At 37.1% G+C, this 21631-nt stretch overlaps 1 protein-coding gene across 2 annotated transcripts in view; it reads left to right on the top strand.

The window, feature by feature from the left end:
* The window catches only part of LNPEP (leucyl and cystinyl aminopeptidase), a 54228-nt gene that overhangs the window by 13853 nt on the left and 18744 nt on the right, over positions 1–21631 (top strand). Inside the window, exons 2-8 of one of the 2 annotated variants that reach the window (XM_064642558.1) lie at positions 8100–8206; positions 10604–11444; positions 13524–13662; positions 16328–16459; positions 19005–19125; positions 19779–19933; positions 20266–20379. In XM_064642558.1, coding sequence (XP_064498628.1) covers positions 10627–11444; positions 13524–13662; positions 16328–16459; positions 19005–19125; positions 19779–19933; positions 20266–20379 — 1479 coding nt within the window. In that variant the 5' untranslated portion in view covers positions 8100–8206; positions 10604–10626. The remainder of the gene's footprint in view (positions 1–8099; positions 8207–10603; positions 11445–13523; positions 13663–16327; positions 16460–19004; positions 19126–19778; positions 19934–20265; positions 20380–21631) is intronic. The other variant, XM_064642557.1, reaches the window with a different exon arrangement.

The raw sequence follows: 21631 nt of genomic DNA, 5'->3' as shown, positions 1-21631 counted from the left end.
AATGATCTCATTCCCAAATAGATCAGAGAGTTTTGTAAAACAGGTGAAATAATTTCTTTTAAATCTGTCAGAATTTTTTTCTGAAGTTTTATACTCTTGGGCACAGATTTATGAATGCTGCTTGCTCACCACTATCTTCTATCCAGAAGAGCTTATTAGCAAGCAATGAATGAAGATTATATTCTCTCAAAAATAAATACCTCTCAAATGGACTCATCCATACAGCACTTCTCTTAACTGTTTATAAGCACAGGTCTGATTGACTGTTCTTAGTATCATTTTCTGCTAAATGTGTAAAATGTCTGCCTTTTTTCTTGGCCCAATTTCTATCTTTTTTTTTTTTTTAAGTAAAGCGATCTGCAGAACCATTATGTACTGATTTTGACCACCATAGTGTACATCCAGGAAAGTTAAGGCACTAGACCGCAGCAGTCAACAGCTGATAAAAATGGCAAATCTAATCCTTAAAGAATGGCTGTTACATAGAACCTGCAGTTCTGGGAATAATTGCCTGCTGAGCATGGAATACTGCTAGCAAATAAACTACAGAAGACTGTATTTTGCATTACTGACATTATAGGATATTTAATTGCCACTGCACCTTTTTTTTGTTGGATGCTGAAGACTTTTTCCTTGAGGTAGTGAGTAATCAGTTAAATAAATAGAAGGTATTGCTATGATAAGGTAAAGGGGTTGTGGGACTTGGTTTTGAATTCATATAATTTCATTCTTTTGAGAATAGAATTGCATGTGAAATGTCTAGACCGGCCGTCAATTCTTTTGGTTGTCTGTGACAGTAAGAACTGGACTGCATAGCTCCAGTCAGTACTGTATTTCTGGTGTTTAATTCTGTGATTCAGCAGAGTTGGAAAGGAATTCTGCTTCACAAGTAACTTTGGAGGTGGTCTCCTTTCAAGTGTGGGAAGGTAATGAAGCTTCTACGTACTCAGGTGGAGTTCAGGTGAATTGAGAGGCTCCATCCCGTTCTTTTGGACTGGCCATAAACAGGCTGTTAAGATGACAAGTACTTTTGCATATGAGTAGGTCTGTTTACCTGTTTGCTCTAGCTAACTTTGAATGTAGACTTCATATTTATATTCAGTGCTCAGGAAGCTTGGCTTTCCTTTCACAGCTGCTGATGCTGCATCAACAGGTAATTAAAATTTAAAGGTTAACTACTGGTATAGTTACTTTTAGCCAGTTGATTCAAATGTCTCTTGTATAATTTTGTTCAGATAATGAAGTGAAAATGATTTGCCTAAGCAAGCAATCTATCATAAGCCTTGTTACAGAACTGAGGTTATTTCTGATTTGATCAGCAGCTTTTGAAATTGCAGTAACACAGAAAGCAGCTCTGAGTCTGCATCCAAACATTCATAAAGAGCTTAAAGAAGGCTTTTGATAGCAGGAGCTCTGTTACTCTTAAGCACTTGTAGACTGAGAAGTTACTGGCATATTCAGCCAGGGATCAGTCAGTGCCAATTATTTGTATTCTTTGAGAATTTTTGTGGGGGAAAAAGTCAGATGTCACCTAGTAGAGAGATAGTCATCTCTGTGTTCAAATCCTGTGCCAAAGATCTCATGATACAGCATATAAATAGAGCATAATAGATATGGATTTGAATTATCCCTAAATAAAAAGGGAAGTGAGACCATGAAAATCAAAAGAACCCTCAGTATTCATATCTTCTGAGGATTTTGTTCATAAAATACTTACTTATTTATCTTCCACTAAACTATTGATATAAAATAAAGTTTCTGAGTTGTCACTTCTGATTTTTTATCTTTTTTTGTCTTATTTCACTTGCTGAAGTGGTTAAGTAGGGTGGGATGTAGTGGCAGTTGAGTTGCTTCCCTCTCTGCTGCATTTTTGAAACTCCGTTCTATCTTATGAGATTATGCAGTTCATAAATGGCATCAACTAAACTTTGCAGCCTTATTTTATCTTTAGGTTTAGAAAAATATTAAGTTTATATATAAGAAAATGTTAACAGTTAATGTTTTAGGTGTGCATTTTCAAAGGCTACCAGTTTAGATCTTTAGTTGTCAATTAAGCCTCTTCTTTGCAAGTCAAGGCTGTTTTGTTACTCATCTGTTGGGAAAAAATATTGCGTAGCAAGTTGTACTTATCTATACTATTGGGCATTCTTATTTCTGTTGACTTAAACTCTATTTTTTTTATTTAAAAAATACTGATTTGCATTAATAAAAATTCTAACTGGTGTTGTTTGGAACTATGACTTTATTTGCAGCCTCTAGTGAGGAACCTTTTGGATTTCTAGTGTAGTATTTAGAATCAAAATTTTCTTCAAAATGCCTCTGTGTGCCAGTTTCAGCAGCTGTGACAATGAATCTGTGTTTTGGCACTCCCTTTTGGGCTGCCTGTCTCTATTCTTTCCTCTCAGCCAAGGCAGAAACAATAACCATGATAATAGTTTTGGCTGAGAATAAGGTCAAGATTTGGAGCAAGTCTCAAGCAGTGAATCCAGCATGGGGTGCACAAATAAGAGTGAATGTTCTCTTCTGTACTGTATAATAATGTTAATATTTGACAATTTGGAATTGTGGAGATGGATCCATTTCATGTTAAGCAGAACTGGTAAACTACCATTAGTAGGAGCAGAAGCGGAGTATATAGTTCTAATTTTTACAATCTATTAAATTATGTTTTTACTAAGTAACTCAGCATAAATGGATTTATTGCTTTGATTAATTAAATGTGGAATTTATGCCAAATTGAAAAAAACCCCAAGCTTAGAAAAAGGTGATAAAAACCCATATGCTATGTTTCTTTTCCATAGTAACACTTCTGAAATTTTAGTCAGGACAGTTCAGAGAGATTTTGAGTATTAAACATTTCTCTCTCTTTACCTTCCTTTTATTTGAGGTTGAAGATACAGATTTGGGGACAGACAGTTCAGGGAAAAAAGTGTAACCCCTTAATAGTCTTTCCAAATCCTTGGTGCCTCAGATGTCCTTACACACATTTTAGATGACTCTTTAATGTGAAAAGTTACAGTTTTGTTTCTACAATCAGGTCAAGCTTTCCTCTCCTCCCTATAAGGGATATTTTTTTTCTAGTGATAGCTTTAGTGGCTTGTACATTTAAAATGTTGACTTATTTTAAATTTATATAGAAACTAGTATTTGTTTATCTATTGATTTAATCTTAACAAACCTATAACATTTCTGAAAACTTCCTGAATATTCCTTACACTGTTTTCCAGTGGCTTGTTTTCTTCCTTCTTTCATTCAGACTGTACAATGCAAGTACATCTGGTTTTAATTGGCTCTCATATTTCATCTCGTTCTGGTCTCTAGCTTGGGAGAACTGATGACGTGAGGTATGTGTGAGAAATTTCACTGTGTAAACCTAAGCAGATGTATTTTTGGCTTCCTCTCTCATAAATGTAGATGAATAAGTGATCTGTTCATCTTTTCTCTAAAAGAACAGATTCTGTAGCAGGTACACCTTCTGTAAAATTTCTGGTGGCATATCTGCATGTCAACTGCACAGATCCTCTTAAAGACAATGCAAGTATAGCAGAAAAATTTTATACCTTTGTCCTGGCTATAATAGGTTCTTTTTAATTTATGGAGTGCTTCCAAATTATTTTTTTTTTCAGATACAGTGAGAAACTTTTATTTCACTAAGCAAAATATAAATTTTAATGAAAGCATTCTTTTGATATCTAATTTTCAACCTTTGTTTTTTCTTCTTTTTTTCTGGCAACATGGTTACACTGAATATAGTGCTTTTGATATGAGGCAGTGCAGCGACTTCACATGTGTCATTGTTTCTGCAAAATTCCTTCATGGGCTTTTCCATGTGACATAATGTTAGTTGATGACAAGGATTAAGTAGCTTACAGAGCAGTAGCATTTGACAGTTTTGTATCCATGGCTTATCGATGGGGAGGCATGAACATAATGCTCACAGGCCATTATGGTCGGCAATATGTCAATTTATTATTTAAATCAGTTAACTTTTATACAGTTTAGTTTGTTTAGGGCACATGCTTATAATAAGATGATTGGATAGCTCAGTCTGTGCACGCGTCTCATGTTCCCAGTTCATTGGACCTGATGTTCTGTCCACGCGATCTGAAATCATCTTTGGCATAGAAACCTCTTTCTAATTAATCTGCTTTTAGAGTTTTACTAAATTTGCAGGTGTTTCATTATCTTCAGTTTCTCAAGGTTTTCTTTCTATAAACATATTATGTTCTCAAACCTTATAATTAGACACACAGCTAACAAGTATAAGCATCACATATTTTCACACAGTCTATAACTATAAACAATACACGCTTGCCACTTCCATGGCAAGCAAGGCCTACAGAGTGCAGGAAAAAATGTTCACAGAAATCTCTATGTCCGGCAACAATGGCTATGTATCAGTGACCTGCTTTGGCCTTCACTATCACATTCCTTTCCTTTACTACTAGTCCCAAAGACCAATAAAACAGAGATCAAGTTCCGTGTACTCTAACCAGTCTTACTATGTTTATAGGTGACACATACATAAAAGCATACAGCTCTCTGCTTGAATTGTGCTTACCTGCCATACACAATGTATTTGCAAGTGCTTGTAAGTGCTTCAAATCATTCCCTGGAGTCTTGGAAACAAAGAGTTTTATGCTGATTGCTAAACCTTAAAAGTGTAAAAGTAATTTTCCAATTCTTAAGGAACAGTGGAGTCTTTGCTCTTTTGGCTTTAGACTGTGTGGCGCAGTATTTGTGCCCAATGGCATTGTTTCCCCAAACTCACTCTACCATCCTGGAAGCAAGCTCATTCATATATTAGGAATCACATATTCTGATCTTACTGTCTGTGCCAAAATCTTGCAAGTGTTTCACGGCTACTTTTGTGTGAGGCAGCATTTAGACCGGTACACGAAGATAAAATGTATCTTTAAAGGGAAGAAATCCACCTCAAAGTTGCCTTTTGCCCTGTAGGATGGCCTCAGCAAAAGCAATTAGACTTTAATAGGAGCAAATCTATAGAATTTGCTGTTTTGCCAGCAACTGCTTCTGCTAAACTAAAAAGGCCAATGCTTTCAAATTTGGACATAAAAGTTAGGTATACAAAACAGTATTACGGCTCTTAATAGCTAATGGCATTGTTAAACATCTGTAGCTATTCCTGAGATCACCGGACAGAATTATTCTTTGCAATAGTATGAGCGAGGTGCTTGGTAGCAAAACAGGTACTTGATTCACAGTGTTTCTGTGTTCTTTCCTGATCCGCCAGGCACAGTTGTCTGATTTGGGGCTGGAGTAACTCTGCACCTTCTCTCCCATTGTTTGTATACAACTGAAGTAGTTTACATTCGGTGGGAATCAGTTCTTACTCCGGGTAGTCAGCACACTTTATACCACTTTACACAGCGCGATTTGGTCTGGACTTGGGTTTTCCTACATCTGCTGGTGTGTGCTACCTAACAGTTGTTTGGCTCCAGGGTTACTCCAGGGTAATAGAAAGTTTTCTATTATCTGCAGCAGGAGTTTGGTTGCTACAAAATGCTAGGTGTTACTGTAATTCTTTTAATATTTTTTTTCAGTTAAAATGTTCTGTGATATTTACTCACTATTTAAAGATGATGTTGTGGTGAACTTCAGAAAGTGGCGACAATCTATCTGAATCTAATAGGATTTGTTTGTTTGTTTTTTATTTTAACCTCTTAATTAGAATAGAGAAAGTTGGAAAAAATGCCTTTGAGTATTTTCTGCATATGTTTTAAAAAGGAATGAACTTGAGGAATGGGTCACTTAGATTCATGTAAGAATTTTGACTGTTGAGATTTCCATTCTGACATATAATGCCCAGACACAAATCCTGATAGACAAGTTTATTTATTTTGCTTTGCAAGGGAAAAGTACATACTTCTAGAGTTAAAAAGAGGTATCAATAGCATTAGAGGAAGATATTGTCTCTGAAATATAGAGGAATAATAATTTTTTGTATTTTAGAGAATATTTGTAATGAGTTCCCAAGCCAAAACGTCTTAAGATACTTCGTTGTTGCACATACTAAAATTGAGTAGGTGGCGTTGCCTGAGGCTTTTACAGTTCAGGGAAAAGCTTACATTCTCCTCATTAATGAAAACAGAGCTCTTCAGACAAAATAAATACTTGGAGGAAATGCCAGACTGTTTTACTGCAACACCTGATTGTTCCTGCGTGATCACGTTTCATACTGAAATTGAGTATTGTAGTAAAGTTGCTTTCTAAGTTAAAAGACTAATTTGTGAAGGGGTGTAGGAGTGAAAAACATATGTGTTGTAGGAACAAGCTGTGTGGCTTGGTCTGATTAATCACTCACCTTTGTGTCCTTGAGTCATGCCACCGTTTAACAACTAGATATGACTACAGGGATCACGTTATCAAAGGGTGCAGCACATACAGAGAGGTTGTTGTACTGTTGGCTTGGTGCAAACTGCATTTGAAGTCCGTGACTAAGCATTCTGTCCTCTTCACAGAAAACAACAGACCCAGCTCGTTATGATCCCCTGAACATACTTGTAGTGAGGAGATATGTTGAGATAGGTTTATGGGCATCTCTGCTGTAGGAGGCAGCTCTGAAGAAACTTTTTCAGAACAATGCATTTTGAGAAAATGTCTGCCTTCCCTCAGCTTTTCAGTATGAGGAGGATTGGTTTTCTGGATTTGTCTATCACATAGCATTTAACCTCACATCTCTTCTCAGGATTGTTTCTAAACTGTGACTATTCAGATTGTTCTCTGCTAGATGTGACAGTAGGTATGTATTGGGGAAGATGTTGAAAATCTCTAAGTTTTGGGTTAAAAATTTGTAGAAGAATTGTGTAAAATCACTTTTATTTGGGTGTGTTTAAGCTTTTAGCTGCTGTAGCTAAAAGCTTAAGCTTTAATCTTTAAACATTTAGCATAATTTCATTAGTGCTATTTAGGGAGCAACAAGATTCAACTCCATGACTCTTTTTTTTTTTCTTAGAGAAAAAAAACCTCTCACACTAAGCTTACGTTTAGCAAAGATTTAGGTTCAAATTGCCATGCCTGATGACAGATAGTTTCTGTAGTGCATTTTAGCAGCTTGGATTGGTACTTCTGTAATTGTGGACTAGTGTAACCACAAATGTCTCTAGTGCACCTGCAACCTCTGGCATGACAGTGGTGGTTCATTGGAACCCTATAGCTTCTTTATGGGTTACGCTTCCTAATCTTGCAGTTGTACAATTTTTTCCTATGTTATATTTGGAATCTGAATTAATCTGCTTGAATATCTGGATTAATGTGCTTTTATTATGTTTTACAGTGGGGATGTTTACCTCTTGGCCATACATGGTATGAGAGATGACAGTGAAATGTGATGCTTGCAATCACGCTCCTCAGGCTGCTGCTTACTTCTTGTGGGTTGTTTCAGTTTAAAAATACTAGTTTTTCCCTTTCCTGTGGGCAGCCCATGGGTTAAAACCGATACGTCTCAGAAGTTCAATTTGCTCACACTGCCATGTTATCAATTCCAGTGAACCAAACAGGAAGTTTACAGTTACCAAACTGTAAAAGTTTTAAACGAATTTGCCATGGTTCATCCTTAGAAAATGTATTCTATGAATAAAGAAAATTATAAAAAGATTTCTGTGCTTCTGTGAATGCATGTCAGCATAAATACCTTTTGGTACCTTGTCAATGTTCTTTTCAGTGGAGAGTAGTAGTCTCATGATGCTCTTCATCTGCAATAAGGTTTTGATCTTACGGATTTTGGTTACTTCCAATTTTTGCAAATACTTCCATAGAAATTGGCTAAAACTGTTGTTTCCTAGAAATTAATGTCTCTTAGGTATTAAACCTGTGAATTGTCTTGAAACTAACTTCTAGTTTAACTTTTCTATCTTAGTTTCACTTTGATGCTTTCTTTGTATAATTCTTTTTGACTAAAAGAGTTGTTAGTGCCTGCATGCAACTTTGCAAATATTAAGGTAGTTAGTTGTCTTTAGAAGAAACTTATTAGAGAGTAAGCTCTTCAAAAAGCAAACTGTTCTATGAGCAGCTGAGCTGATGAAACCTACTTTCTGCTAGATTTATGCGCTTTATCTTTCTCCTCCTTCCCTCTGCAGTGCCTCCCCTGTCTTCTACCTCTTTTGCTGGCCATGCAGCAGCACATGCCATGGCTGGGTTTGGAGCTGTGTACTGATTGACTGCTACCTTTTGGAGTGGTTAAGATGTGAGTTTTAATACCTGCCTTTTCTACATCACGGATATGGATTTGGGTGTTGTCCACCAGCAGCTGGTTGTTTTGGGGTGGGGTGGCATTGGGACTTCAAATTTGGTCTTGACTCTGTTTTCAAATTTGATTGAAGCTAGTCAGCAGGTTTCAAAATCAACCAGCTGAGGGTAGTAATCAAATACCTCTGCTAAAAGTAGCATAATGAATTCCTGATGGACTGTTCCTGAGCAGAGGAATTGTAAAAGAGCTTCTGTCTCATAGTACTTTTGTCTTTCCACCTTTTTCTCCCCTAGTTTTTCTGTGTGTTTTCATTTGTAACTTAACTTAATCCTCTATATTCTGTGGCCTCCAGTCTGACATAGGAGTGCACCTGCTCCAGTGTACAGCTGGAGCCATAGTGCTGGGCCACTGAACTGCAGCTGCAGCCTGAGGGCTGGCACATGAGCGCTGTAGTGGGAAATGCCACAGGCTCAGGAAATTCCAGAAGCACTTTTGCCTAGAGCTTTGAGCAGATAGCCTTCTGAAGTCACTTCCAACCTCAGGTATCTTGTGACCCTACAGTGCTATTCCTAGTTAGAGCAGCATGTTTCCAGTGGGACAAAGGGTAAGCAGGTAGATCCAAATTCCAGCAACTCCCTGCTGTTATACATCTCCATGTCTCTTGTTCAGATTGGCTAGTGCAACTTTCTCTTACTGAATTTTGTGGGTTAAGATTTTTTATTTTCTTTTTTTTTCTTATTTTAAGGCCTTTTCAGTGTTACAGCTACTGACACTATAGTCTTCTGAGTTTGTGGCCTGAAACAGGAAGTCTTGATACATGTTAGAGTAAATGTTGAGGACTCTAGTACATATGGTTTGAAAGTATTCTTGCCATCTTTTCTTTAAGATGCTTTATTTTCACCTTTGAGAATTTCAGCCATATGGAAATCTGACTCTAATAAAATACAAAATAAAATAAATAATGTATTATAGGAACACTTGTATTCTAAAATATATATAGATTGGCAAAATGTACGTTCTTATCAGAAATTAATAAAAGTCAACCCACTTTCAGTATGTTTAGATCCAAAGAAAAATTTAGCTTTCTCATTCTGAAAACACAGAATATGGAAGATAGGGGTGCAATGGGATAGTTGTTCACTTGGCAGCAGACCTACATGTCTGAAAGATTAGTTTAATTTCTGAAGCCTTGCAGTTGAACAAAAGTTTTGTCTAGTCCCTTAGATAGAACTGTGACAGGAGAATAATTCAAATTAATTTCAAGGCCCTAAAAAGTTGATAGTGTGATTTCTTGAGCTTTTGGGAAAGAAATCACCATATAGATAGCTTTTCCATTTGAATTGTTTTGCTTTCTAGTCAACTCCACGGTGTCATAAGAAAAGCCAATCAGCATCTTTTCTGTGTTGTTTGTGGTGATTTGGATTAAATACAATATGAAAACAAAATTCCTTGCTGCTAAGTTAGCTACTTTTGGATGTCCATGTCCCATTCCCTATATAAAATTCTCTCCAACAGTGTTTTTATTTTTTTCCACTTTCCACTGAGCAGGTTAGCTGAAAGATAAACTTTTACATAAACAGTTACAGGTATGATCAGAATTTTCATTAAAATATAACTACATGCAGAATATGAGAGTATCTGATGCTTTTAGAATTTGGTATGAATTTCAATTCCTCACTTATGATACATTATCTATTAAGGACAAATTTTATGGAGGCCAGCAGTTTGATTGGCACTGATTTGCCTTCTTAGTTGGATGGACAGTTTAAAGCACTGTACAAGCTAGATCTTATATGAAGATCAATTTGAACTATAATTTTTATACTGCTATTTTTATGTGAGAAATACATTTTTATAATTTTGGGGATGTGTGTGAAAAATGAAATTTAAAAATGTCAAATGGATATTTTATTTGTGTGGCTGCCAACACACTGGCAGATTTTCTCCTCTGCTGAAGAACTTAGTAACTAGTATATTTGGAAGCACCTCTAGGACTATATTGGCTGCTGTGCTTTACCCTGCAACATAAAAAATAATCTAGCTCAGATAATTGAGTCAAATACAAATATAGGTTACTGGGGCAGAGGAAATGCAGCCAAGACAGTAACATCAGTGAACTGTGCATTGGTTTAGCTGATCTCCAGTTATGGTGCAAAACATTTGCGATCATGCACAGGGGAAGCATCCTTTTGAAGATACTGAAAGCAAAATTACAGTAGGCAGAAAGGCACAGAAATATTTCCTGGAAACAAACCTAGGAGAGAAAATTGAAGAGGTCTTGGTGGTATGTGCTGTAAAAGTGTTTCCCATTCTGTAATTCGGTAAAGCATCTTTGATGTATTATGCTCAAGCCTTTTGTTTGCGATGTAATATATATGGTTATTTCTTTTTCAGATCGAATTCAGTTACCCAGGAATATGATTGAAAACAGTATGTTTGAAGAGGAGCCCGATGTGGTTGACTTGGCAAAAGAGCCTTGTTTACATCCCCTGGAGCCCGATGAAGTGGAATATGAACCGAGGAGCTCCCGTCTCTTGGTGCGTGGCCTTGGAGAGCATGAAATGGACGATGATGAAGAGGATTATGGGTCATCAGCAAAACTACTGGGGATGTCCTTCATGAACAGAAGCTCAGATCTGCAGAATAACATGTCTACATATAGACAAAATCCAAATGGATCATGCTCAGTGCCCTCTGTGAGGACCATGGTGGTTTGCACAGTTGTTTTTGTGATTGCAGTTTCGTTAGTAATAGTGATTTATCTTCTTCCCAAATGTACTTTTACCAAAGAAGGCTGCCATAAAAAAAATCACTCAATGGAACTAATATACCCTTTGGCAACCAATGGAAAAGTATTTCCATGGGCAAAAATTAGACTTCCTACTGATGTTGTACCACTGCATTATGATCTTGTCTTGCACCCAAACCTAACTACTTTGAAATTTGCAGGCTCTGTAAGAATAGTGGTCAGCGTCCTCCGGGTAACTCAGAAGATTGTACTTCACAGCTCAGGACTTAATATCACCAAGGCAACCATTACTTCAGCACAAGGGCATCAAGCAAAGCCAGTTGAATTCCTGGAATATCCATTGCATGATCAGATTGCAGTCATGACTCCAGAGGCTCTCCTTGTAGGACAGAATTATACTATCGACATAGAATATTCATCTAATCTGTCGGACACCTACTATGGCTTTTACAAAATTTCTTACAAGGATGAGAATTCTAAGCAAAGGTATGCCCACAAATACAGCTTCTCTCTTCTGTCCCTTCTAGGCTGTGCTTTGGTAACAAAAAGGGTTGGGGTTTTTGTCGGACATTTTCTACAACTTATTCCTATTGAGAAATATCAATCTTTATTATCTACCTGAAAAATGTCTTTCATGGGTGAATTCATTAAGTCAGGGCAGCCTCTCCTACAGTGGAACGTAGTGCAGTATAGGGGTTGTAGGTAGTCGTAGTGTGGCTTTTGGTTTGTTTAATTTTTAGTTTTTCTCTTTGGAAATTCTTCCCACATCTCTCGAGTCCTTGAGTCTCAAGACACGAACAAGGGTGACAAAGTCCCAACATTACAGGAGGAGATCAGGCTCAAGACTGTTGGAGGAACCAGAACACTCAATCTGCTGGCCTCAGAGAGATGCATTGCACAGTGCCAGGGGAACTGGCAGATGTGGTTGCCAAGCCTGTCTCAATCATATTTGAAAAGTCATGGCAGTCAGGCAAAGCCCAGGGAAACGTAACATTCATTGGCCTCTTCATGAAACTGTGGGGTTTTTTCTAGCCTGATGTAGTTGAAATTTTCTTTTCTTCTTGTATTTACTGTAGTAGAAAGAGAATGTGTGATCACAGAGGAAAAAATATGACCTGTAAGTTCGTTCTTGAGTTTCTGTCCCCCTTCGGTCCAGTGCTACCTACCTGTGCTCAGGAAGAGGATGTAGCACATGTTGTAACCTGTATGCTTTTCAGTAAATCCTTTTCAGATAACTCTTTGCTGATGTCAACACTGCCGTGTCCTTGCCTGCCTCTTCTATTTGCAGAGGCATTGTCTCTTTGTGCCTAATGTCTGTGCTTTTACAAATGCAGACTATTCTGACAACCTCTGTTGTTACTGTATTTTCTGTATAAAAGTCAAACTGTCAAGCTGATTTTGCTGGAAAATGTATTTTCTTCTAGTTTAGTTTTACTTTATTTTGAAGATGTTTTATACTGTCACAAAAATATAAAAAAAATATAAAATGGCAAAATAGCTCACTGTTGCCAGAAGCAAAATAAAAAATTAATAAGTTGGGCCGTATTTATAATTTTTTGCGGAATGGTTCTTTATTATTTGTTTTTCTTCTGTAAAATCATGGGGTAAAACTCCACCAACTTGTCAGGAGGAAGAGAAGAGTGAGAAGTTGAAAGCAGGCATGGAGTTTAGTCTTATGAATTGTCAGCAGTGTGCCTTCTCAGAAAAGTTGTATGTCCAAAAATATTGGAGTCATGGTGCAGAACAAATAACCCCCCAAAAAACTTGTGGGTAACTTGGCAGTAGAGTAACAAAACAAAAAGGGCAAAAAAAAAAAGCAGTGTGAACCACTGCTCTCTCCACTGTTTAGCTCCAGTAGATACACAACTTCAATTAGTAAGCTTCTCATTGAACTCCTGTTGTTCTCTTGCAGGTGCAGAAGTCAGAGATGCTCTCTATCAAAAGCCATAGTATCTGCAGCTAGTTAGTGTAAAAATACTACACTAGTAATGTACACTTCTGAGAAGCCTTCTTGTGATATGACTGACTGTTGGATGGGAGACAAGACAGTGGATGAACTTAGACAGAATCCATCTCCTAGCCAGCACAGGGAGCAGGCATACATTTGGTTGAGCTGTGGGAACATCTGCAGGAAATGGCATGGCAATTAGATGAAAAAGCTTCCTTGTAGTCCTATCTGCTGCTGAGGTTTCAAAACTCTTGTTTAGTGGGCATGCCCTCTGACTTCATTTTTCAATCTCCTTTTTGTTCCTCCTTTCTGGAAACTGGCTGGCTTATATTTTGGTGATTGTTCTGTAGTTGTGTTATTCCAAATGTATTTTCCTTTGTTCAGAAAGCAAAACTCAGCCAAGCAAGATTACTCCTCAAATAAATACAGTATTGAGTTTTAAAAAAACTGTTAATGAAACTTTTATTCTGGCTGGACCTTGTAATTTACAATTCAAAATGCTACTTTGACAACAAGCTCTCAGAAGGTTCAGGAGAGAAATTACTATTTTATCTTAAATAAAGTACATTTGTCCTTTCCGTATTTCTTATTTTGCTCTTCTCTACTCTTCCCATTAGGTGGTTTGCAGCAACTCAGTTTGAGCCTCTGGCAGCAAGGTCTGCTTTTCCATGCTTTGATGAACCTGCATTTAAAGCTACTTTTTTAGTCAAGATCAAAAGAGATGAGAAACTTTCCACTCTGTCAAATATGCCAAAGGTACATGCTTTTGTAGAGGAATTCTAGTAGAGCTGCTGCTTAGGTAATCTGTTTAACTGCTTTTGATTGTGTTTTTATTGCATTAATGTCCAGAGGGTTGACTAATAACACCAAGGTCATGGGTTCAGTCTCCTGTATGGGCCGTTTACTTAAGAGTTGGGACTCGATGATCCGTGTGGGTCCTTTCCAACTCAGAACATTCTGTGATTCTGAGGCTTGAGTGGATAAGCTATAAAGTGTATGACTGAGAAACAGATGTTTTATTCCAATTTCAGAAGCGTGAACTTTCTAGAGAAAACAACTGTTCAATGCAGTGCACAGTGTAGGATGTTACTGTCGGACAGTTAAATGGCTGAGGGATTCCTGCTGAAGTTAAATGAGTGATTATTTTGCAGGAGTTTTGTTGCTGGTGACGTTGGTCTCAACTGCCTTAAGATTTCCTTTCAAGTTTTCTGTCCCTGCTAACTATCTTTACCAGTAGTTTGTGTAACTAGCACCAACTCTGTGAAAGATATGCCTGATCTTGAAGGTCATGCTTCTGTGCCTAAACAAGGGGAAGTGAGGTGTGAATACAGAGTCAACTCCAGACTGAGGGATCTGAAATTCCTTCAGTTAGATCTTTTCAGGCAAAATCTTGTAAGAGCATGTCTGAATTTTATGATGATGTTTCATGCCATTAAGCCTTTGGACAAGCCTTTATAGAAGCCTAATTTATTCAAACAGACCAGCAAGACTAACACTTTCTAGTCTGTGTGAACTAGGTCCTCTCTCATCAAAACATTACCACAATTTATCACCCAACAGAAACTCAATGCTGACATTGATCTAACCCATAATGAAAAAAATTACACCCCTGTTGTTGGTGGGACATGCATGTACACTGTGCAGCTTGTGCTCCAGAAAGTTGTCTAAAGCTCAGGTGCTGATGCAGCTACCTTGTTTTTGAAAACCCAGCTAATGGTTGCAACCTTACGGAATAATATCTTTTCACAGTGTACAAATGTTTCTGTTCCTGGATTTGTGTTGATACTTTAGAATTACTTTAACAGAGTTGCAGCACTTTAGTTTACATCCAGAGCTAAGAGCACTTTATTTGCTGTTCTTTTCTTCACTGAGATTCTGGTGGACCACTCCTGTATTTTATGTAAAACAAGTAAGGGTGGTCACTCATTCTCTCCTGCTAGGAGCTGGACAAGTGCCTAAGGCATCTTTCAACAGCTTGCATAGTCCTTCATGTGCAGAAAGTAAATGATGGTTTACCATTGCTGCATGTTTATAGCAGACATTCTGAGATAATCGTCCATACCTATATGAGCAAGAGATATCAGAAGCAGGCCCTGTCAGCTAGCATGTACATCACTAACAAGGCAATGTATAGTGGCTGACACATTAAGGCTAGAAATAAACTGTGGTTTGGGCTTGTGGTGTTACCTTTTGTGGGTTTGGTTGGTTGGTTTTGTTTCTTTTTTTTTAAATGAGGATAACTGATTTTTTGAACCAGTTAATCTGCAACTGCAGCAGATTTTCTTAAACAGTGTGTTACCTCCTTATGATACCATAGCTGCAATAAAGGCAGAAATGTATGAATTTAGTAGAGGAATTCAAAGATGGCATTCTATTCATATGCAATGGTCAGATTAGATGATTATATTGATTGTACATTCAGACTTGAAAATCTATTCCTCTTTAAATGACAGTTAAATTTTCAGTAGCAGTTAGATATTAAATCATTGTTTGGTTTCAAATGATCTTGTCTAAAACTAAGGTTATTGTTACCAGTTTTTTTTACGCTTTTGGTTTCTGAAAACAAAATCATTTATGAAGTGTCAGAGTTTATGAACTGCCATCTCTCTCTCCACACCTCTACTATTCTGCACTACAGTGGTTTCAAACATTTTGCTTTATTTGTTTTCTATTTTATGTTTGTGAAGGAATATATAGAAAAGTACTTTAAAGCATATAGCATACTTTTCTACGACTAATATTAAAGAAAACCTGTGTACCAAAAGTAATTTGAGATACACTATGGTGTCTTACTTCAGAAGACTGACCACTCAGTTACTTTTGACTGTGTATGTTTAAACTGGGCATGTTTTTGCTTTCAACTAACTGGAATCGTAGATTTTTCCCATTTTTTTAAATGCAATTTCTTTCAATTTTTAAGAGTGAATGTGAGGGGTATTTTGCTCTGTTTTAAATAATGAATGTCTCTGGTTACCTAGTTTTGAAGAGACTTCTAAGAAGAGACAAATATGTAACTCATGCAATACCAGTATTTTTAGTAGGCTATTCTAAACTATGTCTCTGATCTAGCCTAGAACTCCCTTGAATTAATGCTAGTCTTTATGTTGACTTTGGATTATACTGGGACTTTTAAGTGTGAATTAAATTAGATGGATTGTTTCTCCAACAATGTAGTTGTTTGGTAATACTACATAATAAAGCTTGACAAATAATTTTTGGGTAGGCTTAAATGTTTATTTTTCTTCTTAAGTTTGTTACACTGTTGTAAGTATCATCTGTCCCACTGAAATATAACCAAAATATGAAGATATTTGTGTAAATTTGCCTGTAAATTGTTCCTAGCATGAATTATTTAACATTGATTCCTTGCATGTCTTAGTGTTCTTTTGCCTGCATTAATAATATTTAATTTCACCTGCAGAAATCCACTACTCCTGTGACAAATGGAATTGTTCAAGATGAGTTTTTTGTGAGTTTGAAGATGAGCACCTATCTAGTAGCTTTTGTTGTTGCAGACTTGAAAAACATCAGTCAGGAAACTAATGGGAGTCTGGTATGTGTTTGTTTCACTTTTTCTGCGTCACCTGCCCAACCAGCCTACCAAAACAAAACAGAAAGATTCCCAAACCAACAAGCAAACTGTATCTTTTAAATTTACATTTTTCTTGGTTTTATTTTACTCATTATAGGTAGGGAACAAAAGCCATATATTGTAAGTTGAACTGAGTTCAGGGCTTGTATCAGGCTGTGAATATTTTTACAGCAAGGGGCTCAGCATCAGGTCTTGTTAACAGGGGAAATTTACAAAATGTAAAATTCCTAAGAGCTTTTAGAGCTGGAAACTTTAAACTCTTTGTTTCACTGCTTCATCTGTGAGCAGTAATGTCACGCAAGCCAAGAGTTGTTCTGAGGATGTAAAGAAACATTACAGTTTACAGGAACACCCACACATGGTTTAAAGCAGTGTCGCAAGTATTCTCTGTACCAGCAAAGATAACCTACCTTAAGAAACCCATGCCCTGCAGTAAAGCAAATTTAGGCTGATTTTAAATCTGCATTTAGTTACTTAAAATGCAATTACTTCATTGTGAAGGTTTTGTTTTTCCAAAGGTTCAAAAAAAATCAAACAGTTGGTCCTGTTTGATCTTTGTGCTTTGCAAGGATGTGACCTGTTTCCACAACGTGTGCAATTAGAGTAGCTAAAGAAAAAACATGGTAATATTAGGAGTTGCTTCTTCATCTTGTTTTAGAAAGTGCAGAAGTTTCATGACAGCAATAACTTTCATGACTCTCTAGCAGGAACTTTCCCTTTGTGGTGAAATGTCATTATGTACCTAGAAAGAGCCAGAGGGAATAGTGCTAGTAGCACTGCAGAAGAATAAGCCCTCACTTTAATCCTATATACACAAGTAAAGATGCTAGACAATAGGCTTTGATTCTCATTTAGACAAATATTTCTGTATACAGCTGAAAGGAACAGACTGTTTAATTTTCTTTTTTTCCCCCCTTGTGGCTACTATTCAGGTCTGTATTTGAACTGTGTTCTGGTAAAACCATATAACCAGTTCTTTGAGGCAAAAAACTTTTTAGCTTATTAAAAATACTTGTTACTTTTTTTTTTTTAAATTATTTACTTACTTATTTACTATTATTTTTATTTATTAATATTTTTAACTTCTTAAGAGTGCTTGCCAGCTTGAAGGGAGAATAAAAATGATCATAACAGAGTCTAGCTAGTGGGTTTTTCTGTTGCCAGCAGTGTCTAGTAGTCCAAGGAAGTCGGTAAAAAAGAAGCATATAATGACATTTCCCATGAAATACAGACTCAAGATGCTTATAGCAATTTGTCGCTGGGAGATTCAAAGCGTTTGAGCTAAGCAGTTGACATGGAGTAAGTTTATTATCATGAATGCTCTAAGACAGCTTGGAGTTGAAGCAAAGTTGCTTTTCTCAACTCCACAAGATCCTGGGGATTTTTTATACTTTGGTTTTGAGCTTGATATATGCAGCTAATAATACTTTTGTACTCCAGGAACACTAGACTAGATTCTTACTTGTCTGTGCTTCATTCAAACTCAAAAATCAAAAGGTCACCTTATCCATCTGTTTGAAATGTCATTTGTTTACTAATTTGTAGCACAGTGAGAGGGACTTTTTTTTTAAATGAAACTGGAAAATTGATCTCCACATATTTTTGCGTTTGTGTATGAGAGGGTGTCCTAAACCTCAATCTACCTGTAACCTAATCAAAGTTGTTTTCTTGATACAGACAATTCAACATGAATAAAGGGAGACTATAACCTCTCAGTTTTTACAAATGCTTCTTACATCGTGTCTGATGTGGCCCTACCTTAGATAGGGAAATGGAGCTTTATGCCAGTTATTATTTCTTGAGAGAATTTCTGGCAGATTGCACCAGTGTTATCATAATGATGGTGATACTGAAAAGCAGCAGAGACAAACTTCTTAACCCCAGTCTGTAGGTGTTAAAAAGGGCATTCTTTATTCAGCATGCTGGATGTTCAGAGGACAGCTCCTCTAACTGAACATGCCAAATGACAGACAGACAGGGCTTTTTATTACCCATACTGTTTACATAGTCATTAGATACTCTCACTTACTTAATAAATATTCATTAGCTTGCTTTACATAGTCACACCCTTGTTGTAAGTCCTTTTTTGGTCCTTCTGCATCTTTTGACATCTTGACCTCAGTTCTTGAGCAGGCACAGCGTCATAGTGTTTCACCACCAAAACTGTAACGTTTGTTCTTTATCTTATTTGGGTACGCGGAGTTTAGTTTACATCCCTGTTTGTTTAAGTTACATCCTTTGTCTGATTCTCTAGGACTTTTCTAGGATTACATTGTTCCTTATTTGGGCATTCTGGGATACTCTGGGTAAATTGTGTGTGAATTGTTCTTGCATTTGGCTAGTTAATAAGCTCTATCAAGAAAAATTAGCTTTTTATTGACAGCTTATTTATGAGTGTACTGCCAAAACTGTGTCCTGCCTGTTTCAGGAACTCCTTCCAGCTCCTCCTTCAATTCCAAATCTTCTGTAGCTATATGTTTCAAAATATTTTCTCTGTTTGGACTAGGTATCTGTCTATGCCGTACCGCAGCATCTGAACCAAGTTGGGTATGCCCTAGACACAGCAGTGAAACTTCTGGAATTTTATCAGAAGTACTTTTTAATGAAATACCCTCTTGAAAAATTAGGTAAGTTCTTCTGAACTTTTTTTAAACATAAGAAGAAACTCTAACCTGAAAAATGCGTGGGAATTTTCATTAAAAAAAAACCCCAAAGTGTTACAACTATGAAATTATTAAAATAATTTTAAAAAATGATTACATGTTTGACTGAGTGCAAGTATTAAGTGAGTCCCAAGTTGGAAAGTTTTTGTGAGCTTTTGGAACCAGATTGCTTAAACTCGTACATAAACAGCGTCAAATAAATAATTCTGTGTGAATTTAACTTGGGAGTGAGATAATTCTCAGTCTGTGAACCATGTTCTAAAGTGCAAGATCTGCAGCCTGACTTCTCTGCATGCATTAGTTTGACTGGAAAGATAGCAAAATATAATTTTCTAAGACACTACTTTCAGTAGGGGCCACCCCATTTCCTTGTTACTTTTGTTCATGCAGGATCCATAGGGAGTGTCTCTGGAGTGCTTTAAGTTTCTTGTGTCAGAGTGCTACTAGAGAAACAGGGTTATAAATCTCAGGCTTTTTGCTTGAGTAGTGAGTGTATGTTCACACCACAGGGTTTAAATAATGAGGTTTTTCTTGATTATGTAATATAATAGGTAGGCTTGAAGGACAGGATTGCTTTAACAAGCAATTTTCAAAAGTTTCTTTCAAATCCTTTCCAGATCTGGTAGCAATTCCCGATTTTCAGTCCGGTGCAATGGAAAACTGGGGCTTGATCACCTTCCGAGAAACAACACTCTTGTTTGACAATAATACTTCTTCAGCAAGGGACAAGAAGTTGATAACTGCAGTGATAGCGCATGAGCTTGCCCATCAGGTACTAGACTGGGAAGGTTACTGTTTTCTTCTTTTTTGTTTGTTTGTTTTGGTTTTTTTAAGTGCAGTCCTGTCCTTAAATTCACCCCTCCCCTGAGTGTGACTCAGTTGTGCACTGCATCTGTTCAGAAAACCTGCAGCTGTATTTTCTGCAGCACGACAGGCAGAGTGCAACCACCGTGACGTACCTGGGGAGTTGTGCCTGCAGAAACCTTACAGTGGTTTTGACTGAACTTGATTTTACCACAAGATAAGGCAGAGGATGGATGGAGCGTTAGTGTACTCGTTTGATTTTAATTCTAAGAAAACAATGATGGTTTTGGTCTTTCATAGTGGTTTGGCAATCTGGTAACTATGGAATGGTGGAATGATCTCTGGCTGAATGAGGGATTTGCCACTTTCATGGAATACTTTGCCATGGAGGAGATTTTTCCAGAATTACATTCAGTAAGTACTTTCTGTAACTATACTTTACCTTCACTATTATCTGTTTTTAATGCTGTCTATAAAGCATTGATACTTACTTTCACTGTGGGCACCATTGGGATCATGCTTCATCTTTGCTTTGGCACTCTCATTATAGTGAAAGTGGCTTCGAGAAGGATACATTGTTTTTGTGATTATTTAATATTTTTGCTTTATTTTGCTAGTAGTCTACGTTGGAGTCTACTGCTTAGTGTAGGTTAAAGCATTCTGCACAAAGTAGCAGGTGTTAAAAGGTGTGGGTGTCTGTATATCACATTATAACTTAAAATTTTTAATAAACAAGTCCAAACATGTTGTTGACCGAGTCTGTCTGCCTCTACTTTTCCTGATAGACTTAGGAGGCTTTAGGTTACTAAATATGCCTGGAGTAACTCCTGCCTTTCCATCATTGTCGTACTTGCTTTTGTCTGAATTAGTTTGGGTTTCACAAGTCAGTGGACTTGGTAGTAAAGTATCAAATGGTCCCCCACAGAAAATTCTGATAGCGTTGACTTACACTTAGTAGTACAAAGCACTGCTCCCATAGGCACTTCTGTTACCTATATGGCTGAAGGGTAGAATATTTTTTATATAATAGGATAGCGGTTGTTTAAAAACTCATTCAGGTACTAAGTGACGTAGATTTTCAGACTCTGGAAAACATGATGGATTCAAACTTGACCTTTCTTCTCCAAGGAAGTAATAACAACTATTGTTATAAACCATTCCTGTCGCTGAGAATCCTAGAGAAATAAAGATTAGTGGAACTAAATGGAGGGGGTAGTGGAAAGACTAATTTTGCATTTTGACTAAAGGTATCTCCTAGAAGAGGACATACCTGAGGCCTGAAATCAACTTCTGGGTGTGTTTGTGTGATTTGCGTTAGTCATGGGATTAAACACCTGATGTGTACTGACTGTTTCCTGCTTGATGGATTGTGTCCCTCTCAGCGTTCAGAATAAGTGTGATTTTTGATTTCTTAAATCACTTTGTTAGTGTTAAGAAACTTGGGTTGCTAATACAGTTCAGTAGAACTCTTTCTCAGCACTGGGTGTTTCAAAAGTTTTTCATTTGGCCTGGCTTGGTTGTTCAGTTTGATTGTCACTTAAAAGTATGCTTATATAGGTATTCTACTTGTTGGGTGCATATGTGCTGAGGGCAGGACACAAAACTAGCATCCCATTTCAACAGGGACACATCTAACACCTGCATACTTCATTCTGAAAGGTGCCTG

Source organism: Pseudopipra pipra, chromosome Z (assembly GCF_036250125.1).
Source record: "Pseudopipra pipra isolate bDixPip1 chromosome Z, bDixPip1.hap1, whole genome shotgun sequence".
Taxonomy (NCBI): domain Eukaryota; kingdom Metazoa; phylum Chordata; class Aves; order Passeriformes; family Pipridae; genus Pseudopipra; species Pseudopipra pipra.
The sequence above is the reverse complement of the archived record's forward strand: the minus strand, read 5'-3'. Positions and strand labels throughout refer to the sequence as shown.